We start from the raw sequence: 26,605 nt of genomic DNA, 5'->3' as shown, positions 1-26,605 counted from the left end.
CGCTCCACACTTCCTTCGACCTTCCAAAGAGGCACCAACTCGTCAAAAGCATGACCTGCAAAGAACCTGGCAAGCCACATCTGCCCCTTCGCCTTTCTCATTGCAACCCCTCTTGACTTATCTGGACACCTTTAAAGCTGAGAGCCAAGCTGCCCACCCAAGAACAAGGTCTTTGCCTGTCATGGTTAGAAGAGGTCTCACCCATGGTCCTTGTGTAATTCTTTGCACCTTGGAGGGCAGGAGGTGGGAGAGGAGAGCCTGGGTAAAGATGCCTCAAGTCAGAGAGGGATCCCCCAGCCTGGTGCTTGGCTCTGGTCTGAACCAAACACCCGGGGAGCTTTTGCTCTGCACCCACGTGCAAGGCTATGCCTGCTTTCAACATAACCCACCCATTCACACTCAACCCAGAAACCTCTTGCATGCAAAAAAGTCAAATCAAATCAAATCAACCCACCCAGCAAATCAAATGCAAGATACCTTGGTGGCCACTTGCTTGTGCCGGAGGAGCTTTGAGCAGCTTAACGGTGGGACAGGGCGGACAGCTTGCCGCTCGCTCTCCTTCCTGCCGAGCTCTCCCATCGTCAAAGAAAACCCAAACATGAGACAAACAATGCGTGTGTTGGCTTATTTATGGAGATCACCTTTAATGCAAATGCCTCCCATGGAAGAGGACGCACCGAAATAAGCGGCTCTGAGCCGGGGGGGCTTTGCGCAGCGCCCTGGTGCTCGCAGAGCCATGGTGGGTCGATGGGGCCATGCGGTTGGGAGGCTGGTGCCGGCACCTTGAGGGAGAGCAAAGGCACCAAAATGCCCCCAAAATGGTGCCTCTGCACAGGGAAGGGGTTGGTGAGGGGCCGCGGGGTGGGGGGAATGGATGCACACAGGCCGTGTAGCAGCAGTAGGAAACTCAACGAGGAGAATAAAAGGACACTCCCCCACACCTCCCACAGAGCCCCAAATGCATTTTGCAAAATGCTAATATGCAGTCATCCGAGACCTCAGCGGGACGGCTCACCGTGCGTTCAGCCCCGGACAAGACACCACAGGGTTTTTGGGTCCCGCAGCAGAGATGAAATGGCAGCTCCCCCTTCCCCAGCTACCCCTGCCCCAGCGGGAGAGGGGCCAGGAGCGGGCGTCCCTCGTCTCCCCCTGGCGAAGGAAAGCCTCCGACGCCCCGAAACAAAACACAAGCAAATGGAAAACAACCAAAAAATCAAAACAAAACACTGTTATCACCATCTAATTTAACACTGTTAAAAAAAAAGAAGATCAGAGGCCACCCGAGAGCCGCCCCAGGACACCAGACCTCTGATCGCCAGCTGATTTCCAAAACCTTTCCCGCAGTCGGGCCTTCGCAGCGCTCCTCCTCGCAGCAGAAGTGTTTTATAGATATTTATATATATATATATATATATATTTATAATATTTAGATACTGTGTATGGTCAGACATCCCAGCGCTACTCGGGTTTTGCGACTCTTCCTTCTTCCGAACCAAACGAGATGCTCGATGACACCCCAACCTTCTCCGCGCCCCCTTGGGAAGAGCAAAATGGTTTTGGCAGCTTCAGCGGTGGAGAAAGCAGTCCCGACCCGGAGGCTTTGTGAAGCGAGCGTCGTGGAGAAACGTCTCGCCCTTCTCTCCTCCCCTTCCGTTCGTCCCCTTGCCCCCACCCCACCCCTCCATCCCCCGGCCGCCCGTCCCTGGTGCCACCAGCATGGGCTCTACACCGTCGCCCCCAGCATGGCATCTGTCCCCGTCAGAATCTCGTTCTGGTTGGAATCCAGTCCAAAAAATTTGACCTTGAGTCCATCAACCGGGTGGACCACGGGCACCAGGGTGATTTTGGGGAAAGTCCTGGTGGCCAGCTCAAAGCGGCTAGTGCTGGCCAACTCGATGGCCAGCGCCTTGAGGAAGAGCTTGGCCAGGTGCTTGCCCAGACAGGTCCGTACGCCTCCTCCGAAGGGGAGGTAGTGGAACCTGCCGTCCTTGTCTTCGCTTCGCCCTTGCCCGAAGCGGTCGGGGTCAAAGACGTCCACGTCCTTGAAGACAGGGGCAGTGTCGTGGGTGTCCCTGATGCTGTACATCACGCTCCAGCCTTTGGGGATTTGGAAACCCTGAAGAGAAAAGGGAAGGAGTGGAGAGAAAAGCAGAGTGAGTCAACCTTACTGCAAAGGGAGAACAAGATAAAGCAATTTTGCTTTGTTTTTTTCCCATTTTCTTTGGGATTATTACTCAAGTGTGACACAGATTTGAAAGAAAACCAGAGAGTGCAGCGCAAAGGGCTGGGAGATGGGAATCCTGGGTGTATTCCTGCCCCTGTCCCAAGGACCTGTCGGATGTTCTGTTGCTATTTATCTGCTTTGTGGTCGCTGGCAGGAGTCGCCAACCCAGAACCTCGTGGTGCTGGGCGGCCGCCGGGCAAAGGGGAGCAGCTTTTCTTGCTCCCGTGCACCATCCAGCCCTCCCCAGAGCATCCCATGGCTTTGCTCATCCCGCCGTCTGTCAGCCCCACACGCCCAACGCACATGTCAGGGCCTGGGCGATGAGAAACGAGGCGGATTTATCATCCCCTGAGCACTTTAAAAGGTTTCCGACTCAAATCATTACATTAGGAGGATTTACAGCGACAAGCCAGGTCTCAAGATTTTGTTTTGCTAGTAGGAAATTCCAGCCATTGCGGTGAGTAATCTGCCTGTCATCTGGCAGCCTGGAGATGCCCTTTGCAGTAAACCCTTCCCTTGTCACACCCCGCTTCAGTTTTTGGCGTCAAACATTGTCACAAGTTGCTCTTTGATGCATCACGCCTGTCTCCTCTCTGACAGCCCAAGTGTGTCCCTTCCCTGCTATGGGCCAGATAGAGTCATAGAATCACAGGATAGTTTGGGTTGAAGGGACCTTCCCAGCTCCCCAGTGCCCCCCCTGCCATGACAAGGACATCTTCACCAGCTCAGGTTGCTCAGAGCCCCGTCCAGCCTGGCCTGGGATGTCTCAGGGATGGTTCAGCCACCACCTCTCTGGCCAACCTGGGCCAGGCTCTCACCACCCTCAGGCCGACAATTTCTTCCTTGTGTCCAGCCTGAATCTCCCTCCTTTGGTTTAAAACCATCACCCCTTGCCCTATCACAACAGACCCTGCTCAAAAGTCTGTCCCCATCTTTCTTATAGGTTCCTTTTAAGTATGGAAAGGCCACAATGAGGTCTCTCCAGAGCCCTCTCTTCTCCAAGCTAAACAACCCCATTCCATTGCTCTCTTCTCAATTCAGAGCAAGTCTACTTCCCGTCATCATGAGGACCTAATCTGTCCTCCTTGAGGTCTCATCTAAGCCAGGCTCAAACAAGCTTTGCAACAAGATGCAGAAGGCTGTTTTGGGCAGCTCGCGGTACAACTGCACCCCAAGGAGACAGCCATACTCACATCCAGCTCGAAGGTTTGCAGCACTGTCCGGTAGCCCCCGGAGATGGGGGTGAAGAGGCGAAGCACCTCCTTGATGACACAGTCCAGGTAGTGCAGGCTGCTGATGTTGTCGAGCCGGAGGGAGCCCTCACAGATGCAGCCGTTGTGGAGGATGCCTTTGCTGCGCAGCTCCTCCCGCAGCTTCTCCAGGACACGGGGGTGTTTGAGGAGCTGCATGATCAGAGAGGTGCTGGCACTGGCCGTGGTGGCATAGGCAGCAAAGATGAGCTCCAGGGTGCCATCCTGAGAGACAAGAGGGAAACCAGGGTAAGGCACGATGGATGGAAAGACAGACAAGCCAGCAGCCGTGTCACATCAAGGACAGGCATGCAGGCTGCCCTAACAGCTCTCCAGCCTGGGCATGTCTAACTGCAAGGTCTCTATCCTTGTGCAGGCAGAGATCTTGGACATCCAACAGCGGGATCCTCCCACAAAGCCTTGGAGGATGCTGAGGGCCAGACAGGCAGGAGAAAAAACCCGGGGATGTCTCTTGATAGCACTTGAAGGACAAATTATGCTGCGACACTGCTGCAGGTAACAGCCCACTGAGGGCTCATTTGCCCTGCAAAGAAGGCACCACAAAACTGATTGGGTTCAAGAAGTGAAGATGGTCAAGGCTGAAAGCTTCAACAAACTTGCATGGTCTTTTGGGATTCCCTGGAAATGCTTTTGAGAAAGTACTGAGCATGATATGCAAATAAATATGGCCTGCAGGAAAGCCACTGGCTTGTTGGCACCATAACCCACCAGACCAGGATTCACCTGCAGCTCCAACAACACATTGTGGTCTCCGAGATCTCACTGACCATCTCAGGTCTGCCCCAAAAAATGCTCCTTACACCAGCTCACGCTTTGCTCTTTGAGGAGCCCCTACCCTGAGCACAACAAGGACAAGGTGACCATGGGGAAGATTTTTACCTTCAGCTCCTGCATGGTGAGCTCCTTCCCATGCTCTTTGCCGCTCTCTATCAGGATGTCCAGCGCGTCAGCATAGTCCTTGCCCTGCGTGTTCTGCAGTTTCTCCTGGATGGCTTTCTCCAGCCCCTTCTGCAGCGTCTCGCGTGCCCGGATGCCCTGTGGAGCAGGAAGCCATCAGACCACAGGGCACAACACCAGCTGGACTAGCAGTTGGGCTATATGATCATCATACATCCCTCAGAACTGAAATATTCTATTATTCTATTCAACGCAGCTGGGGAAAGGTCTGGAGCACAATGTGATGGAGCGGCTGAGGGACCTGGGCGGTTCAGCTGGAGAACAGGAGCTGAGGGGAGACCTTCTGATCTCTGAACTGCCTGAAAGGAGCTTGGAGCCAGGGGGGTCGGGCTCTGCTCCCCAGGAACAAGCGCCAGGAGCAGAGGAAACAGCCTCAAGTTGCGCCAGGGGAGGGTGAGGTTGGATCTGGGACCAATTTCTTCCCCAAAGGGCTGTGGGGCATTGGAACAGGCTGCCCAGGGCAGTGCTGGAGTCACCATCCGTGGAGGGGTTGAAGAGATGTGGAGATGCAGTTCTCAAGGACATGGGGTAGTGGTGGCCTTGGTGATGTCAGGTTATGGTTGGACTCAACGATCTGGAGGGTCTTTTCCAATCAAAATGATTCTATGATTCTCTTCTATCACCACCATCCCCAACCCAGCATCCCCAGGAGCTGGAGACGTGCTCAGGACAACATGTCCAAGTAATACAACTGCAATTGCAGGTGCTCAAAGAGAAGAATAAAGATGCTGAAGTCATTCCCTGGGTAGGAGGAGCAAAGCCCCGAGCGGGCGAGATTACAGGCAGGAGCAATCAGCACCTACGTGCAAATGATAGGTCTGATGTGGGAGCCCCAGTACTGCACCAGTTCACAGGCCTCCGGCTCACTCTGGCAGTCCCTGGGAAAATTGTCTCTCAAAGGAAGGTCAATTCATCTGAAAGGACCCTCTTCCCATGAGCATAATGGGTTTCCCGAGCAATTTTATCACCTGGTCTCAGTAAAGCAATTCCTATCTGAGTGCAGCTGCACGGGGACAACCTGCTGCTGCAAACGCATCAGGGCTGCAAACGGTTGGGCTCATTCACGCAGTCAAATAATAATGAAAAAATCTGCAATGATAATCATAGAAATGAATTTGAAACCCTCGTATTTCTATTACCAAAATTGTCCATGAAAAAAATACAATCTTTCGTCTATGATTTTTCTATGTTTTCATTTTGCATCATTCATGAAAAAAATTAAGACAGTTCATAGAATTAGAAAGTCCACTGATGTGTTTTGCCCCGGGGACAGGAGGGAAATAACAGAAGAACGGTCCCACAAACCAAAATATACAGCAAAACTGAGAGTCACAAGTGAGAAAAAATGACCCATTAAATCTGAGCAAATCCTGTGTTCTCTCTTGCATCGAACCGCAGGGTTCCTAGCACTCTAAACACCTGTGAATGGATCTCCCTTTCCACTCTACCAAAACAGGACTTTGTAGCCCAAATATAGACCTGCTTCTAGAGGTCAGAGGGTGAGAAAACATCCCATCAAGAACCTCTAGAAATGATTAGCCACGGACCCATTCATCCCAATAATTGGGTGTCATTGGCTGGTGGAGGACTCATCCCAAGTCTCTTACCCTCCTGTAGCCACTGAAGGGCAGATCCACGGGCAAGGAGAAGACATTCTCCACGAACTGCTGGTAGACCTCGAAGAGGCGGCTGAGCTCCTCGTCAGGGATGCGGAAGCCCAGCAGGACACGGATGGCCATGCGGAAGGTGAGCTTCTGGGCCTCGTGGTAGACGTTGATGGACTCAGGGTTGCTGCTCCAGGCCCGAAGGGTGTCTTTGATCACCAGCTGGATCTTGGGGAGATAGCTCTCCAGCGCCTCATGGCTGAAGATTTTGGAGAAAACCTACGAAAGAGATCGAGTAGAGATTTCTACACGTCCTTCTCTTTGCCTTCTCTAGTAGCCAGCTTGTCCATAAAAATGGGCATCACGGGTTCACTTAGCAGAAGACTCATCATCATCCAGCATCACCAGTTTCTAAAATAGCCGCCAAAAAGGGTGGATGGAGAAATATCAGCCGACAGATCCCTACCGCAGCCATCACAAATGATGGGCATTAACGTGGCACAAAACAGAGACAGGAGGTAATGCCTCATCCTGCACACGGCAGGACGGATGGACTCGGCTTTCCCACAGCTCCGTGTCTCATGGCTCCCAGTTACATTCACCCAGAATCTGGATGCTTCTAAAGCATTTCTTCTGTAGGGATTGTGACCTTTTAGTACTTAAACGGAACCTATAAGAAAGATGGGGACTGGCTTTTGAGCAGAGCCTGTTGTGATAGGACAAGGGGTGATGGTTTTAAACTAAAGGAGGGAGATTCAGGCTGGATATGAAGAGGAAACTGTTGTCCCTGAGGGTGGTGAGAGCCTGGCCCAGGTTGGCCAGAGAGGTGGTGGATGAACCATCCCTGGAGACATCCCAGGCCAGGCTGGACGGGGCTCTGAGCAACCTGAGCTGGTGAAGATGTCCCTGTCATGGCAGGGGGGGCACTGGGGGAGCTGGGAAGGTCCCTCCATCCCAAATCATTCTATGGTTCTATGATTCTCTAGCGCCTAACATCATGGTTGTGCACGCAGACACAGGCAAGCGTTTCTCTCAGTGGGAAGCACTGGCCGTTTCTCCAACCTACCAACTACCCTTTTTTAACATATGTAAAAAAATAAATCAAACAATTATTTTGAGGCATTAAGGATCCCTGTGAATCTGGCTGAACTTAGGGGCTCGAGCGGGGAAGAGCGGCGCACACGTACGCAGAGGCTGCGATAGCACGCGGCTCATTTCCTTGGGAAACCAAGGGAAAAAAAGAAAGGAATAAAAACCTGATGTCAGCAGACAGTATTAATTTAAGCTCGGCGAGTAAACAGTGCGTGGGAGTGGGCCTCCCCAGGTCCCCGACGCTAACGGCTCCTTACTCCAATTTGGGCCCGGGCCCGCGCGTTGCACGAGGAGCTCAGCAATGCCAGGAATGTCCCTGCCGCCCTCCCCGGCGCAGCCACAGCGCACGCTTTCATTCGGCATCCCCGCCACATCCCTCCCGGCCTGCACCCGAGGAAAAAACCATTTAAAAGTGCTGTTTGTTTATTTTTTATTAACCTCCACGCACGGGGCGGCACGCACACACGCAGCGCCGCATGCCAGGCCGCCGGGAAAATCCAATTAAAACAGGCTCCCAAGGAGCGAGCTGCGAGGCTGTGCAGCCTCCGGTGGTGGTCGGTTCCCGGGGGGAGCTCAATGGATGGTGGGGGGGCTGCAAAGTTATCAAACCGAGAAGAGAAAAATCAAAGCCAGCCCCTCTTTCCATGAGCGCCGGACTCGCTGGAGCTGTAAATGTGAGAATTTCCTCCGCAGTCAGCACTCAAAGGGAAAGGTAACATTTTCCTGGCTGCGACCCCTCATTGCTAATGCACATCGTTCGCTGGGAGTTTGTTTTGTGAAATAACATTTCTGTCCCCTCGCAGCCCCGGGCAGGAGGCTCGACAACAGCCACTTCATCACGAGCTGAGCCCCGACTCAAACTCATCACACAAGACACGGTGGAGCGGAGCTCAGAGGCTCCCTATGAAATACCAGCGTGCAAATGGGATGGGGGAGAAAGCAAGCGGAGCGACAGACAGATCTGCCTGCAGACAGACAGCCATCCCGGGACGGTTACGCGAAGCAGAGGCATGAATGAATGGAGCAAGGGAATGAATGAACAAACAGCGGGGCCACGGCGAGAGCGCGAGACGGCGCCGCTGCTGCTTTCCGCCGCCTCGCCGGGCTCCATGAGCTATTTTTAAGGCTGGAAAGGGCAGCGATGCTCAGGCAGACCTGCCTGCGCGGGGGAGGGTGAAAAAGCAGCTGCTCGGAAAAGGAAAAGCTGGAGGTGCTAAAGCTGAGCCCCGCGGCTGCCTGGGGGAGGTGGGACGGGAGCTGGGAAAGGGCTGATACCTGGTGGCCATGAGCAGCAGAACTGGCAGCCAGGAGGGATGGGACGGGACTTCCCGAGTGGGGACAAAGGGACACCGATGTGTCCCCATCCGGCTGGTGTCCGCCATTCATCCACACTGTGGGGTGCGGGATAACGACAGAGGCTCCCATTGAATCCTCCTTCTCTCCCCAAACACTTCCCGTGACTCAGTTTCCCCAGCTGAAAGCAGAGCCCATGAGGGGACGCAGCTGCAGCCCCACTTGGAGCCACTATCCCGATGGAGGTGGCCCGTGAGGCTCCTGATGTGGGGCAAACCCCGTCCTCCCCCAGCTCTGCCCAACATCTCCCACAGGCACAATGCTCAGGGACCCCCCATGCACCTTGCAAAAAAGTACAGCAGCCCAAGAAATGCCTCTGGGCTCGCTGTGCAAAACGCTGCGGTGATGCAGGGAACCGGCCTGGGGACAGATCGACACCCATGGACCAAGCCAGACTTTGAAGAGGAGAGTCCCCGTCCCAAAGAGTGATGGGCACAGAGGAGGGGACCCTCAGGAAGACAAGACTGAGCCACTATAGAGGGCAACATAGTACCTGCCCAGCCTGAAAAAAGCAGAGCTGGAGGGGGATTTTTTTCTTGTTTTTCTCATTTTTTGAGCTGTCCTTTTGCTGTGAGGCTCCTGCAGCCCCAGCCGGCTGCACCCCACATCTGCTGCAACCCGCAGCTCCCGGCCATGGGGTCGGCCAACGTCACCAGCCCGGCCACGCTGCAACGTCCCGTCCTCCCGCCGCCGCTGCGCTCCACGCTGCCTAATCCCAGATGTCTGGATCCCCTTCCAGTCACCTCCAGTTCAACCCTGCATCTTTCCAGTTGATTAAAAAGGAGGAAAAGGCAGCCAACTTTCCCCGACAAACCTCCGTGCGCCGTTTCTAGCCTAAAATTCCTGCGCCCTCTAGTGAAGTCGCGCCGAACGTCTCGGCCGCTCACCGGAGCACAAGTTGGCAAAGCCAAGGAGAATCGGGGCAAAAAACGTTGCTCCAGAGCTACCAGGAGGCAAAATCAGCTCTAAGGGAGTGCTCGGCTTTGCTAAAACTGAGGTCTAGCCGGTGGCCTCGGTGGCAGCACCAGGACTTTTCGGGGATGCTGGAAAGAGCCCCCATTTATTTATTTATTTATTTCCTATTTTGATATGTCCCAAAAGACCCAAGTCAGGGGATTTTCTGTGTCTGGGGGCATTCACTGACGCACACGGGCTCACCCCACGCCGAGGGAGACACCACCACCCAGCGAGCCTGCCTGCAAACTTCTGAATCCCATCTCCTGCTGGAAACAGGATATTTCAAGATTTATGGTTTTCCTAAAGCAGAAAATTCCTTGCCAGTGTCTCAGCTCCAGGATGTCCTGGAGAGGTCTGGCTCTGTGTGGCAGTGAACTGCCCCTTGTCCCACATGGAGAATACCCCAGCCCCATCCTTAAACCCCACCAAGGAGAAGAGGACATCCAAGTGAAGAGCCCTGAGCTTCAACCCGCAGCATTTGATGTGTAGCAAAGGCTTCGTTATGTGGCTGGGGTGGAAAGGAGTTAGTAAGGATGATGCTTTTCATTAATTACCCCTCCTTGGTGCTGGCCAAGCCTCCCCATGCCAAGAAGCTTCAGCCCCTGCCTTCTGCTGACCATGCTCCCACCCAGCACACCAGCATGGCAAAGGAGGAATATGGAGCTTTCCTTCCTCCGCTCCAGGAGGAAAGCTTACATTTTGGGATCAGACACCTGCATCTTAGCCAGCCTACACCAGCCAGAGCTGCTGGCCCGACCAAACGAAGGCATAATTAGCATGGAGATGTTTTCATGAACCAATCTGGCACCCACCGGCGTCTTGGCTGGTGGGATGTGTCGGGAAGCATCCAAAGCAGCGTCTCAACCTGGAGACTTACTATTTCTACCTACACTTCAAAGGCCAGGCGGCATTTGTCCCGACCCTGTCCTGTCACCACGTTATAATGGATGTCTGCCTCTCTCCAGCACCAGACGTGGACCCCACTGTCCTGGTCCAGCGAGCTTGTAAAACCGTGATATTTTTGGAGCGGGATGAGAAGGCAAGAGGCTGTCCTGGCACCGGGAGCATGAGTAAAGGGGAAACACACCAAAAAGAAGTGGTGAAGACTTATGAAATGCACCGCAAAGAGGAGAGAACCTGCAACAAAACCCCACTGCTGCCCTGAGACTCTGCCATCTATTTCACAGAGCAAAGAGCTGATCCCTTTTCCCCGCCATGCCGTAGTTGGAAAACAAAGCAGGAGGAACACTCCATGGTCTCTTGGTGTGCTCCATCATGGGATGAATCCATCGAGGGGGGAAAACCAAGAGTTTCAGCTCCTGAGCACCCGAAATGAGTAACGCTAGGTTTGCCCATCAAAGCAAAGCGCTGCATGAAGGGTGCAGGTGAGGAGCGGGGGTGTCTTGGGGGAGATGAAGGCAGCACCCTCTCCCAAGGAGCAATGCAAGAGCACCATAAATGCTGCGACCCGTCTCCAAAGGGAGCCTGGTTACAGCGGAGGGAGGCTCCAAACTCGGCCCAGCTGAAGAAAAGAGATTGAGGGGGAGAGACTCCTTTGCAAAAGGCAGTTTCACTGAAATGTGAATAATTCATCAAAAAAAATGGGATAAAAAAATGAAAATATCATTTCGGCATCCTTGGGCCACATTGTGATGATCGTGTTATCTTTCAGGGTTGCCCACATCTCTATTCTTTAGGTTTTTTTAGTAGCTAGTGTTGTGAGAAACTCTATCATTTCATAGTTCTGCTCAAGTTCAGAACAAAACCAAGCCCAAGCACCCCATTCTCCCCCAGCTCAAAGATCTTTATGGCCAAGCAGCCCTTCTACAAACCCTCTACAATGCATCAGTGACTTTGCTTTCAATCCAAAATCTTCTAACAGGCTGTCAGATTAAAGGACCGGTGATGCAGAAGCTGGGGGGACAGCAGGGAACGAGCAGGACACCCTACATTTGTCTCAGCACCCCTCTCTGCAAAACTGCCTTGTGTTTCAAAACAACCCACACAATGCCAGTAGCAGCAAAGTGCAAACAGCTACATTCCGCAGTTTAGGTTTCTTAGCCCATTTTACAGAGATACCTAAACAGGCTGCGGTTCTTCAGCACCTGTGTCCCTACACCACCTCTGAAGTGCTGCTCCAAGTGTCCTCTCCTCCTTTATTCATGAGGAACCGGTGCATTTGAGGAGAGTAAAATTCACCTTACGTATTGTCACTGCTCTTCAAGGAGGGAATAAGCAAACACAGGGAAAGAGAAAGAAGATATCACATCAATGGACAGCGTGGCAGAGAAATGGGAGCTGTGTCCAGCCAGAAGGGATTAGAAAGGTGAGATGTGCTGCCCAAGAAGGTGTCCAAGAGGGCAGCACCTGCTGCCTCTGGCTGGTGTCTTTGGCTGGAGCCGTGGAGAAGAAGCATCCTGCAAACCCACGGTCACAGCAGCCACTCATCAGCATCAGAGCACCAGTTCGAGCTGAGATGGGCTCCTCTGTTTGGTTTTGGACCACATACTAAATCTCAGACCTGTGGTATGGAGATGAGAGTCTACCCAGAGCTAAAGAGGAGGAAAGCATCTTGCCCAGGCAGCAGGGACAGTGTCCTGTCCACCACTGTAAAGCTGATAGAGGAGAAATATTAGGAGGAAAGTCCTCTTTTTGCTGACCCCCTGCATCTTCTTGGAGCATAGAGAAGGGACCCTCTTTAAGTAACCTAGAGCACAGGTTCTCCTAGAGACAAAGCCAGACTTGGCAAAGAAACCAGCCTCAAGTGCTCTCCCACCAGAGCACCCAGACCTGAGTCCTGTCAAATGGGCCACCAGCTGGTATTGGAGCAGAGCGCGAGGGGTGGCCACACTCCCGGAGGGGATGAGAGGGAAGCAGCCACCCCATGGTGCAGCCCGCTCCATCCCAAACGTGGAACAAATACACCTTTCTCAGCACACATGGTCTCTTGGCACAAATAGCAGAAGACACTTGGAAAAGTCTTTCCTCCAGCACCTCTGCCATCAAAATCCTGAGTAAGGTCTTTGAGACCTCCACACATCATATAGGGATGAGCACCATCAACATGTGATGGTCGCTTATCAACATGTGACTATCAATGAGGCCTCTGCTGGGCTTTAAACTAAGCTGAGATGACCCAAGGCCACTCTACAAAATTAAGGAGAAGGAAGGTGAAGAGCAAGTTGGATGACAGAGAGATATATTTAGTGGTAGAAGCGTCACCTGAGAACTAATGGAGAGCATCGTTAATATGAAAAAAGCACTCGATTCCCAGAGGGATATTACGAACCACAATGTAGCAGGTTGCTCAAGGTGCTTGGAAGGATGGACTTTTGAGCAGGGCCTGTTGTGATAGGACAAGGGGTTATGATTTTAAGATAAAGGAGGGAGATTCAGGCTGGACATGAGGAAGAAATTGTTGCCCTGAGGGTGGTGAGAGCCTGGAACAGGTTGGCCAGAGAGGTGGTGGATGAACCATCCCTGAGACATCCCAGGCCAGGCTGGACGGGGCTCTGAGCACCCTGAGCTGGTGAAGATGTCCCTGTCATGGCAGGGGGGGCACTGGGGGAGCTGGGAAGGGCCCTTCAACCCAAACCGTTCTATGATTCTATGATTCTCAAAGCAGGATATGAGCTTCCAGGGCATTTTGGGGTGGAAAGTGTTATGAGAAAGGTACTAAATTTGTCTTTTAGCCAAAAGCTCCTGCACTTTGCTTTTTTTTTTTTTAATCCATCGGAATTACTGTGGATTTGCACCACTGTACATGACAGCGCTACTTGGTCTAAAGTCAACGAGCCAACCGAGCTGACAAATTCTTCCCCAGGACGGTGAGGAGGAGCCCTCCTCCATCAATGAAAGCCTTTTCTCCAGCTCCAGCGGTTTCTGCTGGTGGGTTAAAGCTCACAGGGCAGCAGCCCGACGCAGACACGCTGAGAAGGGGCTGCAGTGGGTACGATTTGGCGGGGGGAGAAGCTCGGATGGAAGGGGATGGTTTCCTCGCCACTGTGGGATTCACAGCTCACGTGGAGGAGGGTGGCGGGGTTGGGTGGAAATGCAAGAAAAAGCAAGCAAACAAAAACCTAAACGAACCCTCTTAACAACTCAGATGAGGGGGTTTTGTAGTGCAAAAGGTACATTCCTGCTGCCTCCCATCCCTCCTTCCTCCTCCCACCCCTCTTCCCTATCTCCCTCCTTCCCTCCCTCCCCCCCCAGTCCAGCCCACAGCAGCTGGTTTATATTTGGTTGTAAATTTATGGCCCCTTTTGTGTTCTTAATCCTCTTGCAAACTATATTAAAGCCTCAGACCTTTCTACTTGGTGCTAATAAGCTCAACACTTGTATGCCTCCGAGGCAGAACATTAATTGTGGTGTGTTAATGAATGATGTAGTTTTGGACAGTGAGACAAAACAGGCCGTTTCTCCGCACCACTGTCTGCTTCCTCCTCGAGTCTCCGGGTCTAGGATGTCTACCCAGCCCATGAACTGCTTTGCTTTTATTCTTTCTTTTCCTTTTTTTAAGCCAGCCGTGCCTATTTTGGGATTACTCTGCTGGAACAGAGCACGGGACCGGCAAGTCCAGCATTCTCCTGCCAAGGCTGGATGCTTCCGAGGAAAGTCTGAGTCCCACCTTCCTTCAGAGCACATCAGTGCCGATCCTGCACGGGGAAACTCCTTCCTGGCCCCAGGCACTGCTTAGTCTCCACCTAAAATCTAAAGGCTGTGAGTCCCGGCCACTTCCAATTCCCATTTCCTTCTCCGCTGAGATGCTGGGGTCCCTCACAGGACTCCCTCCCTCTGTGTCTGCTGAACTTCTACTTCCTTACATCCCATAAAACCTGAGCCCACACCATCACCATGCCTAAGAACAGATTTGCTTTGCCTTTATTAAAGCTCGTTGTTGACCCAGAGACTGACAAATCCAAAAGACACAGGCGGCAAACCTGGAGTGGCCTGCACTGATTGCACGGGGATTTCACGGGTAAAAACGGGCATTGAAGATGTCTGGAAGGACAGATCTAGACTGAGATGTGAAATGGATTGAATCATAGAATCAAAGAATCATTTTGAGTGGAAGAGACTGTCAAGACCAGCGAATCCAACTGTTAATCCAACCCCGGCACTAATCCATGTCCCTGAGAACCTCATCTCTGCATCTCTTCACCCCCTCCAGGGATGGTGATGCCACCACTGCCTTGGGCAGCCTGTTCCAATGCCCCACAGCCCTTTGGGGAAGAAATTGTTCCTAATATCCAATCAAAACCTCCCTGGTTTCCTCTTGTCCTCTCATTGTATCGCTTGTTCCTTGGAAGAAGAGACCAACATCAGGCTGGGACAGGCTGCAGCAGAGCCACGGCTGTGCCACCACAACAGGAGCAGGATGGGGAGAGCACTGGAGCGTGGAGCAAGGAGCATCCTCAGCCAGAAACCATTCCCAGTCAACCCAGTTACAGCTACTGCTTCTCCTCTCACTTGGGACATGTCACGTCTGACCCCAAGGGACGCTGTGCATCCTTCATGTGACGGAGAGGGGCAAGGATCTGCCACCGAAAGCACAGAGCAAAGACATGCCCGTGCTCAGCCGGATGTGAGGGCAATGTGGCTGCTCCTGTCAGTAACCTGCAGGGTGATTTTGAGACAAAAATGCCACCACAGAGGAACGAGCTGCAGCACAGGTCACCCAGATCCTTCTCTGACATCAACATAAACTCCGTGACCCAACAGCAGTAACAGCCTCTCAGCAGATATTCATCTCAGGAGGGAGGCTGAGGAGTTTTGGGTTGCTTTTCTTTACTACTTGTAAACTGTTCTTATCAACTAGCTTCATCTCAGGCCAAGGACAGAGCCAACGCTGATGATATCTGTAATAAAGTGATAGCCCTGATGTACACCAGCCCCGCTTCCAGCCCTTGCTCTCACCCTCCGTTCCATCCCACCAGCTGTGACACCCCTGGGCAAATTCAACTTTATACCGAGAGACCCCCTCTCTAATAACTGGAAAGTTCATTTCCCAAAAGGAGGAAGCTTTCTCCAATTTAAATTAACTTTGACAGCTTCCTGCAGGGGAGGTTTAATAAGCATAGGATGGGAAAGCAGAGAGCTGCTGTAGCTACCGCCTTGTTAACATGGCTTTGTTCTTTCCGAGAACCTTTCACACGTGCACCTTGGGGTCCTTTATCAACTCCTATGGGATTAAAGCCTCTGGGATGGAGATGAGGATATTCATCTGCTTTATGGAAAGGGATATTGAATCTTGCACAAGGTCCTGAAAAGGAGCTGAGATAGGGAAGCAGCAAACCTGAGAGAAGAGCTCGAGAGACCGACTTGTCCAGCCCGGCTCTGATCCCACCACCGTCATGGGCAAAGTGTCCTACAGCAGATCCAGCAGCAACAGCCGCAGTTCACTGGTCTTGAAGTTAAATTGAAGAGCTAAATCTCTTTGGAAATATTCACAACACACAGCCAGCAAAACTGCAGATGTCAATGGCAAGCTACCAGAAACATCATGCGAGAACATGTTGGGTTTAAAGCTCTTTGCTAGAGCCTGTCTTCACATCTCCAGTGACAATCTGTCCCATCAAGAGACCACGGCTCAATTGCCAAGGAAAGATGAAAGATTCTCTGACAGTGCTGCTGGAAATAAGTGCAACTCCACTGGTTTATAGAAAGGTGACAAGGACTTATTGCAGGTGGTGACCACGTAAGGGTTGGTGGAACCAGAGCTAGAGATGACCCCAGTGGTTGGAGTTGCAGCAGAGGGTTAGAACATGGGGTTGCACACTCCACCTTTCCTGGTGTTGTCTAACACCCAACAGCACAAGCAGCCTCGTGAGAAGTTATACCTCATGCACAATTTCTAGCAAGACCAGAGGAGGAGAAACCACTTAAGAGAAATTGAAGGTTCAAGCTCAGACATGGGATCAAAACCAGAATTTAAGAGCTGGATGGAGCTACCACTCCAGAAAGCTTCACAATGCCATAAATTGAATTAATGACAATCTAAAAGATTTTCCAGGAAATACTAGTGCTCTTCTGCAGGGAGCTTTCAGACCGCTTCCATTTTTGAAGTATTTTCTATTAATTCCACCATCCTTGCTGTGACAGTTGGACAAAGCTGTGAAAAACGTGGTCTTCTGCCAACATGTTTTTGCTGAGTTCGCAGCGGGTCAAGAGGAAGGTACAGACCAGGTACCTAAGAAGAAAGTCTCTACCTAGAAGCAGCAAGTTTAAATCTTAAACCTAGTGCTTCCACCTCAGACCTCTCAGAGTCTCAGCAGCTGGATGGGGAGAGTTAAAAGTCAACCCCATTTAACAGCAACAAAAGCTCGGAGCCTCAGAAGACGCCGGTGATTTCTACCACTAGAAGGCACCTGGCCTGGAAAAAGCTTTAATCTGGTCATCGCAGTCTCGCCAAGAACAAAATGATCTGTTTTCTTCCCGTTAGAAGCAGGTTTGCCTTATCTCCGTGTGCACAGCGCACTGGGTGCAGGGAGAGGGATGGTTTTGCATAGGGGACAAGGAGATTTAAGCAGCTGCCAGGCTCGGGGAGCACCCAAGGGTGTGTGATACATGGGATGCTCAGCCCCACGATTACAGTAATTAAGAGAGGACCGAGTGAAAGAATCAGAATACAGAATATCCTCCCATTTTCAAAGGGAAGGGAACCAGCTGAACCCAGTGTACCCGACCCTGTGCTGCTGAAAGAGAAAGCTTAAAATGAATTAGGTAGTTGAGCATCCCCCATCCCGCTGATGCGGGGCAAGGTCTCGGGTACACCAGGGCTCCAAGCAGAGGGAAGGTGTGCGAGTACAGGCACGGCTCACAAGGGTCATCCCGGGACAGTGTTTTGCCAGAGTACCTGTTCTCAGGAGGCTTTAGCCATCCCTTAAGCTGGAATTAGGATCTTTGCCAGCTTGGGATCACGCGTTGATGCCAAAAATCAGGAAGGTAAAAGGGTTTTGCGGAGGAAGGCGATCCAGAGCAGCCTTCAGGCTCAGAAAAGTCCGAAAAAAATGCAAAAGTGAGAACATTTGGTATAAACCCCAAGGGAGAGAGGCTCTGGAATTGCTCCTCGCTGGTGCCAGCGCTCCCCATCTGGGCTGTGGCACAAATTCCAAGTCCCTGAGGATAGCACAGAGGGCAGGCCTCGCTTTTCCACGACCCCGTTCCCATAGCCCACAGTCTCATCGCCTCCCCCGGTGTCTGTTCCTGAAGGCTGAACTCTGTGGTTTTATTAAGGTGATGGCGACCAAAGCCCTTCAGCCACCCCACTTCCCAAAAACTTATTGTGCTGTGCAGGTGATAAAAGAAGCAGTGAAGGAGCACAGAGGCACCTGCAGATCAACAACTGCTGCTGCTAAAACCTCCCTTAATAGGTAATAAATAGGAGCCAAAGCTGCTGCCTTCCACTGCTGGAGGAAAGAGCGTTGCTCCCCGTTTCCCTGCTCATCTCCTGCTGCAAATTACGGTCCATGATAGGGGGAGCCCCATGAACTCTCCCCCTTTCTCTTTGACAGCAAGGTTGAAAAAAATACCCCTATCCTTAAGGAAAATAAGAAGTAGCCCAAGCAAGGAGAAGTGTAATTGCAAACACTGAGTTTGCTCAGGTCTCGAGGAGGGATCGACACCGCGTTTCTTGTGGTGTCGCTCAAGTACCAGCCGCCAGCGCATTAAGAAACGTGATTAATGGGTATCATGGGGTGTTTGTTTTCTTGTCTTCTCCCCCGGGAGAAAAGAGCGAGCGAATTGGTCTGGTAGGGATTTTATAGGAATATATACACCAAGAATAGGAAATCCTGCTCGAGCAGAGAGAGGAGAAGGGACTCAGCTGGGCGCTGGGTACCGTGCTGGCCCTTGCACCCCAAAGAGGGGGTTGGACACATTCTCTTCACCCCAAATCCACTGCCTGCCCCCCATACCCTCCCCAGCTGGAAAAGAGCCTGTTCTGTGGAGGACAGGATCTGAAACGCATCACCCACGCAAGGGCATCACCTTTAGCACCACCTTGGCTGATGGGAGGGACACGAGGCCGATCCCCCTCATCTGCCTTGGCTCAGCACCCCCCAAAACCAGTCCGCTCTGCACTTGGGACCTGCAAGGGGGTCTGACCCCAGGACCCCTGAGTGGATGATGCCAAGCAAGGCCCCAAGAGGTGTCTCAGCGCCCCCCACAACCACCTCGGTCCCCTCCCATGCTTCATCCAGAGACCCCCATTAGCACCCCAATTAACGCTCAGTGCCATGAGACCACCCCCCAACAAGCACAAACTTGGGGGGGTCTCCCCACAACACCTCTCGGCAGAGCCTGGAAATGCTGGGGGGATGGGGGGGCACTCGTTGTTCCCCTCCGCCCCACACAGCGCTGTGCCCCCTCCCCCGCCCACATCGCCCTTTTAAGAGCCCTCCGGGACCGCACTCGCTTCTCAGCTCACAGCAGCCCCCGCCACGCGTGACACCGGTTGCGGGGGGAGCTGGTGGACTGGTGAGGAGAGGGGGCAGAAGGACAACATCTCCATCCTCAGCTGCAACACGGGGGACAGCCCCACGCGTGACCCACACACCCCCCTCCCCGCTCACGCTCTTGCCTCCCCATCGCCCTTTTAAATTCCTCAAAGGCACCAAGCGCAGCCACGGGATGGGGGGGGACACACTGATGGGGGGCGCCCACGCGGGACCTCCCACGCACAGTGGGGTCCGCAGAGAGAGGAGGAAGGAGTGGGAAAGGGGGAAGAAGAGAAAGGAAAGAAGAGAAAGGGAAGAACACAAGGGGGAGAGGGGGATCCCCACCCCACGCGTGCCCCCCGCTACGTCTCGCGTGGGAACCTCACCTTCCTCTTGTGGCGGTGGATGTCGCCGATGGAGTTGGCCACAGTGTTGGGCCCCAGCAACATGCGGGTGCTGCGGGGCCACTCGGTGCTCACCAGGTGATGCTCGCCCATCAAGATCTTCCGCACGTTTTCCGCCCCCGTCACCCGCACCAGCGGCCGCCCCAGCAAGTGCGTCTTGAAAACGTTCCCGTACTTCTCCCGCCGCGAAGATTGGAAGCAGGAGCCCTGCGGGGGTTGTGGAGAGAGAGGAAGGGGGGAAACACGGCGGGGGAGCGCTGTTACCGCACGGCCTCTCCGCGCCCGCGCAGCCGCAGCAACTGCGGGATCCCCGCGGAGAGGGGGGAGGGAGTCGCGCTTGCAGGTTTGGGGGCGACTGGGCTGGGGGGGACAGAAACGGGGGAAGAAGGGGTAACCCCGACATCCCACCCGCGCACAGCGCGGCTCCCACCGATGGGGCGCCCGGCGCTGCCCGCCCGCTCCTCCCGCCCCCCGGGCGGGGGTCGGTGCCCTCCGCCCCCCTTCCTCCTCCTCCTCCTTCTACCTTTACCTCCCCTGACACTTTTTAACTTCTTTTTTTTTCCCCTTTTCTGTCTCTTTTTTTTTTTCTTTCGCTCAGGCTGCATTTACTCGAATGGCTGCGATTTGCCTAAGTAAATCTCCAGATTTTTTTGAGAGGCTTTAATAACTTTCCCACATGCTCCGAGGGCTTTTGTCGGCGAAAAGGCCGATGGAGCCGCGGGGGAAGGGGGTGGGAGAGTGGCCCGTCGTCCCCCACACCCCAAAATAAGGGCAAAAGGAAGAAAAAGCCATCCGGAGCGGGGAGAATGGCTGCGAGCGCCGCAGCTCCGCGCCCCGGGGCTGGCTCGGGAGTGCGTGTGTTTATTTTGAAACAAAAGCGCGGTTGTGAATTTCAGATGTTCAGGTGACCCTGTTTCTTGATCTGCGTAAATATAATTAAAGTCCTTTTTGTGGCATTAATAAAGAGTTATTTGTACACCATTTCCAGGGCAGCACAAAGAGGACCTTTATGCGGGAGAAGTTTCGAATGGAGTCCAATTTATACAAAATTTTGTATTTTTAGCCCTGGACTCTGTTTGGACGGAGCCTGTGGAAAAGCGAGAAACCCTTTTCTGGTCCCCCCGTAAAAATCTGATAAATTTCTTTAAAAAATAAAGCCCTATTGAGAGCGTGCGGTTAACCCCTTCGGCGCCGCTGGCGGGAGCGGGGCCGCCGCTCCCGGGCTCCCACGTCGGGGCTTCCCCGGTGGTGGGGAGGGCGGCGGGGGGAACCGGGGGACACCGCGGCCGGGACGGGGCTGCCCGGCGGTCCCGTCAATGAAACGTGACCTTTTCGCCGGCGGGAGCATCGTCACCAAGCTCCCGTTTGCTTATTGTTATTTCTTTTTGCCCCTGGGAGGGAGGGAAGGAGGGAGGGAGTGGGAAACCCTCGGGCTAATTTTCCTCGGGAGTTCCCTCCCGGGATGCTGCGAGTCCCCGGGGTGCCCCCAGCCCGGCCCGCAGCTCCGCACCCCTCGGCCGCTTCCTCTCCCCCCTTTTTAATCTTTTTTGCCTCTTTTTTGGCAGTCACCCTCTCGCAACGCGGTCCGAAGGGATCCCGCTCCGCTCGCCGCTGCGAACAGCATTTAGCGAGGTTAATCCCGGGTTAATCTACCGATTACCTCCGCGGGCTTCCCCCAACACCGGACCCGAGCCGGGCGTGTTGCGAACCCGACGGGAGCAGCCCCGGGAACGCGGTCGGGACCGGAGCGCATTGCACGGAGCGGGAGGGGGACACGACTCGGGAAACCCCCGCGCCGTGCCCGGTGACATCCACCCTCGCCCCCGGGCTACCTCCCACCCCCGGTTTTATCATTATTCATTATTTTTTTTCCAAGGATTTAGGCTGGGGAGGAGAGGAAAATAAAGGTTTTCGGCAGCGTGGGGGAGAGCCCGAGCTTTCTGCCGGCACCGAGCACCCCCCGCCGGGGGAAACCCGCAGAGTCCCGCCGGGGAGCGCGGCGCGGCGGCCGCTCCGGGACGAGCCCAACCGGGCCGGGCTCCCTCGGTTCCTCCCCCAGTAGCCACCGAGCCCCTGGCCCCAGTTACCTCCCCGGGTCAGCGGGAACCCGCATGATGCAATCGAAAGGGGGGAAAAATATGAATAAGGAGGAGAAGAAAAACCCTAAGAAATAATAAAAAAAAAGCCCTGGTAAAAAAATAAAAAAAGAAGTCTTTTAAAAGAAAAAAAACAAAAAGCCGGTCCCAGCCCATGTTCCAGGGAGGGAAGGGAAGAGGGAAGGGAATCCTCCTTACCTGCAGGAGCCAGTGGAAGGTTTCTCCGATTAAAGGGAATCCCATGGAGCCTTTAGGGATTGGTAGCTTGCAGGTTTTGTCGCGGGTGGCAGCCCAGCGGAGCTGCCACAGCTGTTGGGACACGGCCAGCAGCAAAGTCAGTGACACCAGGCACGCGGCGAGGGTAGCCAGTGCCGAGACGAGATCAAAACTTGCAAAAAGCATATTTGGAAGAAGGAGGAGGAGGAGGGTGGGGAGAGAAACAGCCCTTTGACAGGCACCACCACTCGCACCCACACACACGCACGCACGGAGAGAGGCGATTGCGGAGCGCACGCTAAAGGCTGCCTGGGGGGTCCTTGGGGGGTGGGTTTGGGGGGGCCGGGCTCGCCCCCCTCTCCGCTGGCAGGTTAGAAAAACAACGGGGAAAAAGGAAAAAAGGGAGGGGAAAAAAAAAAAGGGGGCAAAAAGCAGTTTGTCCTCTGCCCCGCTTTGAAAACTTTGCTCTTGTTTGGAATAAACTTGATTAAAATAATAAATAACACGACGCAAAAGAGGGGGAAAAAAGACAACCAAGGCAGACCCCAAAAAGAAAAGGGGGGAGGGAAAATGGGCAGCCAAAAACGCGCGAAAATCAATAAAAATCCCGGAGTGAAAAAAAAAATAAAGCCCCCCAAAAAGTCCCAATGCAGATGGTGCGGCTCGGCTGCGCTTTCCAGGCAGCGCCACACGCAGCAGAAGGTGGAAAAAGAAAAGAAAGGAAAAATAAAAAAGGAGTGAGATTTTGAAAAAAAAAAATGTTTAAAAAATCATCAAATAATTCAGCCACGACCTGGAGAGATGGAAGAATTAAATAGCTATATATATATGTATCTATACACACGGAGCGAGACGGATCAGGTTATATCTCTGTCTATATACATATATATAAATATATCTCTATAAATATATATCTCTATGCCGGTGATTTGTTAGCCCCCGGTTTTTCACCAGATTGTTCTGTTGGAGAGGGAGGCAGGGCTGCTGGGCACAGCCCCTCTGGATCTGGAGTTGGAAGGAGAGAGAGAGGAGAAAAAAAAAAGTAAAAAAATAAGAAATAAGCCCATGTGTGTTTATATAGAGGCGGGGAAGCCGGGGCTGGGCCGGCCGCCAAACGGCTGCTCCCCCCGCACACCCACCCACCCTCTCACTTCAGAGGGCTCCGGGGGAGGCGGGTCCAGCCCGGCGGAGCGTGCGAGCCCTGGCCCGCCGCCCGCTCCTCGGCCTCATCCTCCTCCTCCTCCTCCTTCTTCTTCTTCTTCTCTGCCGCCGCCCGAACCTTCGGCCCTGCGGAGAGACAACGCAGCTGAACCCGGCGCCCCCAGCCCCGGCATGATTTGAGTGCCCCGACGTGATTTCCCCCTCCTCAAATCACGCCACCGCCAGCAAACAGCGCTCCGCCGCAAATCGCCACCCCCTTCCTCAAATGAACCCCCCTGCCCCGAACCGTCCCGCTCCTCGAATGGTTCGCCTGCCCCAAATCGGCCCCCTGCCCAGATAATATTCCCCGCGTCCCCAAATCAAACCCTTCCTCAAATTACCCCCCTGCCCCAAACCATCCCCTCGTCAAATCACTCGCCTGCCCCAAATCATCCACTCGCCAAATCATCCCCCCTGCCCCAAATCACTCCTCCTGCCCAGATAATCTTCCTCGTCCCCAAATCAAACCCCTCCTCAAATTACCCCCCTGCCCCAAATCATCGCCTCGTCAAATCACTCGGCTGCCCCAAATCATCCCCCCCACCCCAAATCACTCCTCCTGCCCAAATAATCTTCCCCCTCCTCAAATCATCTCCCTGCCCCAAATCACTCCCTTCCTCAATTTAGCCCACTGCCCCAAATCGTCTCCCCCTCCTCCTCAAATCATCCTCCCGCCCCAAACCACCACCCCCTTCCTCAAATTATCCCCCTGCCCCAAATCACTCCCTTCCTCAACTTCCCCCCCCACTGCCACAAATCATGCCCCTCACCTCAAATCACTCGCCTGCCCCAAATCAATCCCTTCCTCAAATTACCCCCTGCCCCAAATCATGACCCCCTCCTCAAATCATCTCCCCACCACGAAACATCCTCCTCCTCAAATCATCCCACCCACCCCAAATCTCCACTCCCCTTCCTCAATTTGCCCCCTTGCCACAAATCACCCCCCTGCCCCAAATCACTCCTTTCCTCAACTTAACCCCCTGCCCCAAATCATGCCCCCCTCCTCAAATCACTCACCTACCCCAAATCACACCCCCCATATTTAACCCTTAACGATGCCCTCCTTGCAATGATTGCCCCCAATCATTTTTCCCCCACAATGATTCCCACTCCCCCTTGGTCATCCCCACTTGTGACAGCCCCCCCATTATTTAATCCTTAATGATTTCCCCCTTGTGATGCCACCCCCATATTCAGTCCTTAATGACTTCCCGCTTGTAATGGTCCCCCCAATATTTAACCCCAAATTACTTCCCCTTAGTAATGAATCCTTCTGCCAGGCTCTAGCCCCCCTTACAATAACACCCCCCCCCCCCAATATTTAACCCTTAACAATCCCCCCTTTCAATAACTTCTTCCCTGCAAGTATCACCCCCAGTGGCTCCCCCCTTGCAATGACTCCACACGCACACTCTCAAGTTTCATCCCCAATAATTTTCCCTTTTCAGCGATTTACCCCCACCCTAATTTGCCCTGCACAACAGTTTTCCCCTCCATGCCCCACACTAATTTCCCCCAGGCAATCATTCCCCCCTCCCCAATAACTTACTCCCTCTATTGCTTCTCCCCTTTTATTCCTTGCAATGATTTACTCCCCCTGCAATGACTGCGGCCCCCACCACCTTTCCCCTTGCTCCCCTCTCATTACCTCCCTGCTTGCAACGATTTGCCCTTTCAGTGATTTACACCCCCAAGTTTTACCCCCTGCAATGATTTGAGCTCTTGCAATGATTCCCCCCCCCCGCCTTGCAAAGATTCCCCCCATTATTTACCCACTTACATTGATTTCCCCCTCCAATTACTTTCTCCTAGCGATGTGCCCCTTGCAATGATTTACTCCCTTCACCCACCATATTATTTTCAGGTGTACCCCCTATTTATACATATATATATATATATATATTTACGGGATGGGGATGGTGTCTGGGACTGTCCTGACCTCCCCCTCTTCCCGGTGCTTTCCAGGTCGGGGGGATCAGGGCTGGGGGGACCCACGTTCTACCCGAGGTGTGTTTCCAACCCAGCTACTGCCTTGCACAGGAGGCTGCAATTCCGCCCCCCACCCCCGCTCCAAACCGCCCGCCCAGCCACAGCAGCGATGGAGGCAAAGGCAGGTATCCGGGCTGCCTGGTTACAGGCAGTTTTGCAAAGCATTTGCTTCAGATTACAGGAAAAACAAAAGTTCATTGAGTTCCCCCCTTCTCCTTCGCCACCCCCGCCCCGCGTCCCCCTTTATCCTCCCCAGCTGGTTTGAGTCTGGTGCCCGGCGGGACTGTGGAGCTCCGAGAGGGGCTGAGGGCTTGTGGGGGGGTCCCCCTTTCCTTTGGGGTGACCCAGGACTGGCTCCCCTTTCCTGTGACACCCCGTTCGCCCCAGTGCGGGGATGGACCGGGGGTGCGGGATCCCTCCCTCCCCATCTCCCCAGCATCCTTAGGTACCCCCGGGTCAGCTCAGCCCCCTCCGGTGCAGCACTCCCGTGGGTCCGGGTGCCTCCGGGGGCACAACGCGAGGCAGGGGGGTCCTCCACTCTCGTGGATTCGCTGCTGAGCCCCCCTCGTCTCCCCGTGTATCCCGGTGCAGAGACCCCCCCCACCCACCGCATCCCCGCGTATCCCAGCGATTGGAGTTTTCACCGCCGCTGCAGCGAAACCCCCCCTGTGCACCCGTGTGCGGGGACACCCCCTCTCCTCATACACCCCGCTGCGGGGAGCTCCCCCCGCTTCAGGAAGGCCCCCCCAGTGCATCCTGGTGCGGGAGCCCCCCCGCCCCGTTCCCCGGTGCGGCCCCGCAGCCCCCCCCGCGCCGCCGCCGCGCTCACTCTTTGCCCTGTCGCCCCACCCGGTGGCGGCCGGTGGCACTGCAGGCGGGGAGCGCAGGTGGCCGCACCGCTCCGCACCCCCCTCGCACCGCTCCGCACCCCCCCCGCGCCGCTCCGCACCCCCCTGCGCAACGCCCGAGCCCCCCCCTCCCTGCAGGGGGCGGCCCGAAGCGCTTCCCCAAAATTCCACCTTCCCAAAACACTTTTCCGAAGCACCTTCCCAAAGCACCTTCCTAAAGCACCTTCCCAAAACGTCCTCCTAAAGCACCTTCCCAAAACACTTTTCCAAAGCACCTTCCCAAAGCATCCTCCTAAAACACCTTCCCAAAATAACTTCCCCGAGCACCTTCCTAAAACACCTTTCCAAAATATCTTCCCAAAGCACCTTCCTAAAATACTTTCCTAAGCCACCTTCCCAAAGCATCCTCCTAAAACACTTTCCCAAAGCGTCTTCCTAAAACATTTCCTAAAGTACCTTCCTAAAGCACCTTTCCAAAACACTTTCCTAAAACACTTTCTCAAAGCACCTTCCTAAAACACTTTCTCAAAGCACCTTCCTAAAACACTTTCCCAAAGAGCTCCCCTAAAGCACCTTCCCAAAGTGCCTCATATCACCCCCAATCGCTTCCCCGGAATACCTTCCCCAAATTCCTCCTCCCCTGCCCGGTTGCTACCCTGGGATCCCCCCTCCAGGACCAGCAGCCCCAGTCTGAGCCCTGGATCCCACCAGTCAGCCCAGTAGGGGCTCAGAAATCCCCTCAATGGGCTTGGACACCCCCTGCTAAGCAAGAAAAATGGGGAAGGGGCTCAATCCTCCCCTTGTGCCCCCAGGTCAGTGTGGAAAGGGACACTGTGCATCTCCCACGGTGACACCGGGCTCAGCACCAGACCTGGGCTGGGACAGAGGCTGAGAGTGACAAAAAGACTTGTAAGAGAAACACATTCACCCCCAACAGCTTCACTTTGGCCCCCA

The 26,605-nt window shown here is 53.9% G+C and overlaps 1 protein-coding gene across 2 annotated transcripts; it reads right to left on the bottom strand.

The window, feature by feature from the left end:
- Positions 1-1,723: 1,723 nt before the first annotated feature.
- CYP26B1 (cytochrome P450 family 26 subfamily B member 1) lies at positions 1,724-22,472 on the bottom strand (the record flags this gene model as incomplete). Of its 2 annotated transcripts, XM_080343770.1 has the most annotated exons (6): positions 21,594-22,472; positions 19,282-19,506; positions 6,060-6,335; positions 4,375-4,530; positions 3,418-3,699; positions 1,724-2,116 (listed from the first exon to the last, which is right to left on the bottom strand). In XM_080343770.1, the coding sequence occupies exons 1-6, from the start codon at positions 21,795-21,797 to the stop codon at positions 1,724-1,726; spliced, it is 1,536 nt and encodes a 511-aa protein (XP_080199896.1). In that variant the 5' UTR covers positions 21,798-22,472. The 2 variants fall into 2 exon arrangements, with proteins under 2 accessions (XP_080199896.1, XP_080199897.1); XM_080343771.1 differs by lacking the exon at positions 19,282-19,506.
- Between the last annotated feature and the right edge of the window lie 4,133 nt (positions 22,473-26,605).

The sequence above is a fragment of the Nesoenas mayeri genome, assembly GCF_963082525.1.
Source record: "Nesoenas mayeri genome assembly, chromosome: 4".
NCBI classification, from domain to species: Eukaryota; Metazoa; Chordata; class Aves; order Columbiformes; family Columbidae; genus Nesoenas; species Nesoenas mayeri.
Note: the sequence above shows the minus strand (reverse complement) of the source record. Positions and strands in the feature narration are given on the sequence as shown.